At 48.7% G+C, this 2,567-nt stretch overlaps 1 protein-coding gene across 1 annotated transcript; it reads right to left on the reverse strand.

The window, feature by feature from the left end:
* Positions 1 to 127: 127 nt before the first annotated feature.
* Positions 128 to 1,245, reverse strand: zbtb44 (zinc finger and BTB domain containing 44; the record flags this gene model as incomplete). Its single annotated transcript, XM_010771657.1, has 1 exon — positions 128 to 1,245. A coding segment is annotated over exon 1 (1,066 nt), but the record flags the coding sequence as incomplete, so codon positions are not given.
* Positions 1,246 to 2,567: the final 1,322 nt, after the last annotated feature.

Genomic DNA, 2,567 nt, shown 5'->3' on the forward strand with positions numbered 1-2,567 from the left:
TACATGGACCAAAACCTATATAAACACACTAAAGGAAAGGAACAAAATCCAAAAACATCATAGGGCCTCTTTAATATAAAGGCTGTCAATCATGAATGGATATTTCAGGTAAGGAGGACAGCCCTACCTATAGAAGAAGACTGTGGACTGATGAGGAGCTCCTCCTGGACCTGTTCACTCCCTGGCACCGTCTGCTGGTCACTCAGCGAGCTCTGGGAGGCGCTGACCGGCTGCGAAGACGCTTCTTGGACCTCTTCATCACTGAGCCGCTCCACTTTCACCCTCACATCTACATCCTCTGCCGGCATTGGTGACGACACCACCTTGGAGCTTTCACATGCGAGGAAGTCACTGAGCCGCCGGCCAACCACCACCCCTGACGTCTCCGCGGTGCCCTGATCCAAACAACGAGGGCTCTCGGAGAGCTTTGATTTGTCCGAGTGGAACCTGCGGTCGATACCGAAGGGGAAAGTCCATGGGAAGGCCAGAGAGGACTCCACAGGCTGCGCAGTGCTGTCTGAGAATGACAGGGAAGGGTTGGGGATCTGAGGGGAGGTGTTGACCATCTGCGTAGTGCATTTGAGCGGACTCTCAGGCGATGCCACTGTCACAAAGCTTTTACGTTTCCGTCGCGATTCGCGGCATATAGGAACGTTTCTCTCCATCACGCTGCAGTCGGACGAAACAGGCGACACGCTGCCGTCCAGTGGTGTGAGCGCACAGTTCGATGAGGCGCTCTCCGGTGCCGATTCGTGCGGTTTATCTGCCATAATGTTGTTATTGTTGCTGTTGTTACTCGCCGTCCACAGAATGCTAGACTTCATGAACTCCGAACATGTGCTTGCAACAGCGAACATCTGCATGTAACTCGCAGCTGCCAAGACGTCGATGATATTCTCTGTGCTAATAGAGAGCGTAGACGTGTATGCATATTCCAACAGAGGAGCGAAGCCACTGACGGTCACGTGATGAAGATCCAAAACAAACTTATCCTCCTCCTCGGGCCGGCCCACCAGTTTTGAGCGGAAGAATTCACTGCAGCAGACCAGGACCACTTTGTGGGCCAGGAAGAGCTTATCTTGGACCCGAATGGTGACATCACATAAGTGACCTTGGTTGCGTAGAGCATTGAGCTTCTCAAGCATCTCGTGGCTGTGGGAGGTGGAGCTGTGGGTGAAAGTTTTCACCCCCATGTCAGAGTCAGTTTATGACCGTGTACAGGAAATACGTCCTGCAGAGAGATGGGAGAAGAAACAAAAGAACATTTAAAATAAGACAAAACCATATGAGCTGTACCTCAGGAGAACTATTCTTGTAGGAAAACCAAACATGTGGCTGTTTGGACAAAAACTTTCTTTATTAAGCTTTGTGTAGCATTTTACATGATTACTGTAGTGTTTTTACATAACAATAGCATGTACTGTGAATACCTAACTAAACAAATTCAAACTCTTGCGGTTTAAGAACCAAGTGTCAAATGACAGATATCACAGGGGACTCTCACTAAATTCCACCATTACAAATCAATAAAGACTAAATTAATAGTTAAACCCCACACTACAAAACACCAGCACCATGGTAAAGATGGGATTAATTAACACTAGAACCGCCAGAGATTTTTTATACATAAAACCGCCACCGGGGTCAAATTGACCCAGCATTAGAATGCATTGATTTTCAAAGTAAAAGTATTGCTTTAAAAAGAAAAATGGTCCTGAGGTATTGGTATTTTGACAAGCAATTTTGTTAAATTGTTTCGTTTATTAACGGTACAACATAGGGTTTCGTGAGGCGGTTGTCGTTGTTGGGTGAAAAGCAAACAGTTGTTTGCTGCGGAGCAAAGCGCAAGCAGTCTCGCGGGAGCGCGCTCCTTCACTACAGACTGTCGCTATCAATCTATCTTTCAATCTATAAGGAACTGCAGTAGACAAAAGGCGTTGCTATAGCAACACGTCATGTCCTACCTCTCCGACAGATCCCACTTCATCTCCCTCAACAATCACTCCTCTACCACAGCTTCAGTCACCCAAGGTGTTCCCCAAGGTTCAGTACTCGGCCCCCTCCTCTTCATCATCTACATCCTCCCCCTTGGTCAGATTCTCCGCCATCACAACCTGGACTTTCACTGCTATGCTGACGACACACAGATCTACCTCAGCACCAAATCCCCCCACAACCCCCCTCTCACACACATCGAATCCTGTCTGACTGCAATAAAATCCTGGATGCAACACAACTTCCTCAAACTCAACAGCAATAAAACTGAACTCCTCCTCATCGGCTCCAAATCCACCCTCATCAAAACCCCCAACCTGACACTCACCATCGATGGCACCCCTGTTTCCCCCTCCACCCAGGCACGCAACCTTGGCGTGATATTCGACCCCACCCTCTCCCTCGACCCCCACATCCGCCAAGTTGTAAAAATCTTATTTCTCCACCTCCGCAATATCGCCAAACTCCGTCCCTCTCTCACCCGCCCCGCAGCTGAGCGACTCATTCACGCCTTCATCTCCTCCCGCCTTGACTATTGCAACTCACTCCTCTTCGGCATCAGCACAACATCC

This window comes from Notothenia coriiceps, unplaced genomic scaffold, assembly GCF_000735185.1.
Source record: "Notothenia coriiceps isolate Sejong01 unplaced genomic scaffold, NC01 NC01_scaffold00010219, whole genome shotgun sequence".
In the NCBI taxonomy this organism is placed as follows: domain Eukaryota; kingdom Metazoa; phylum Chordata; class Actinopteri; order Perciformes; family Nototheniidae; genus Notothenia; species Notothenia coriiceps.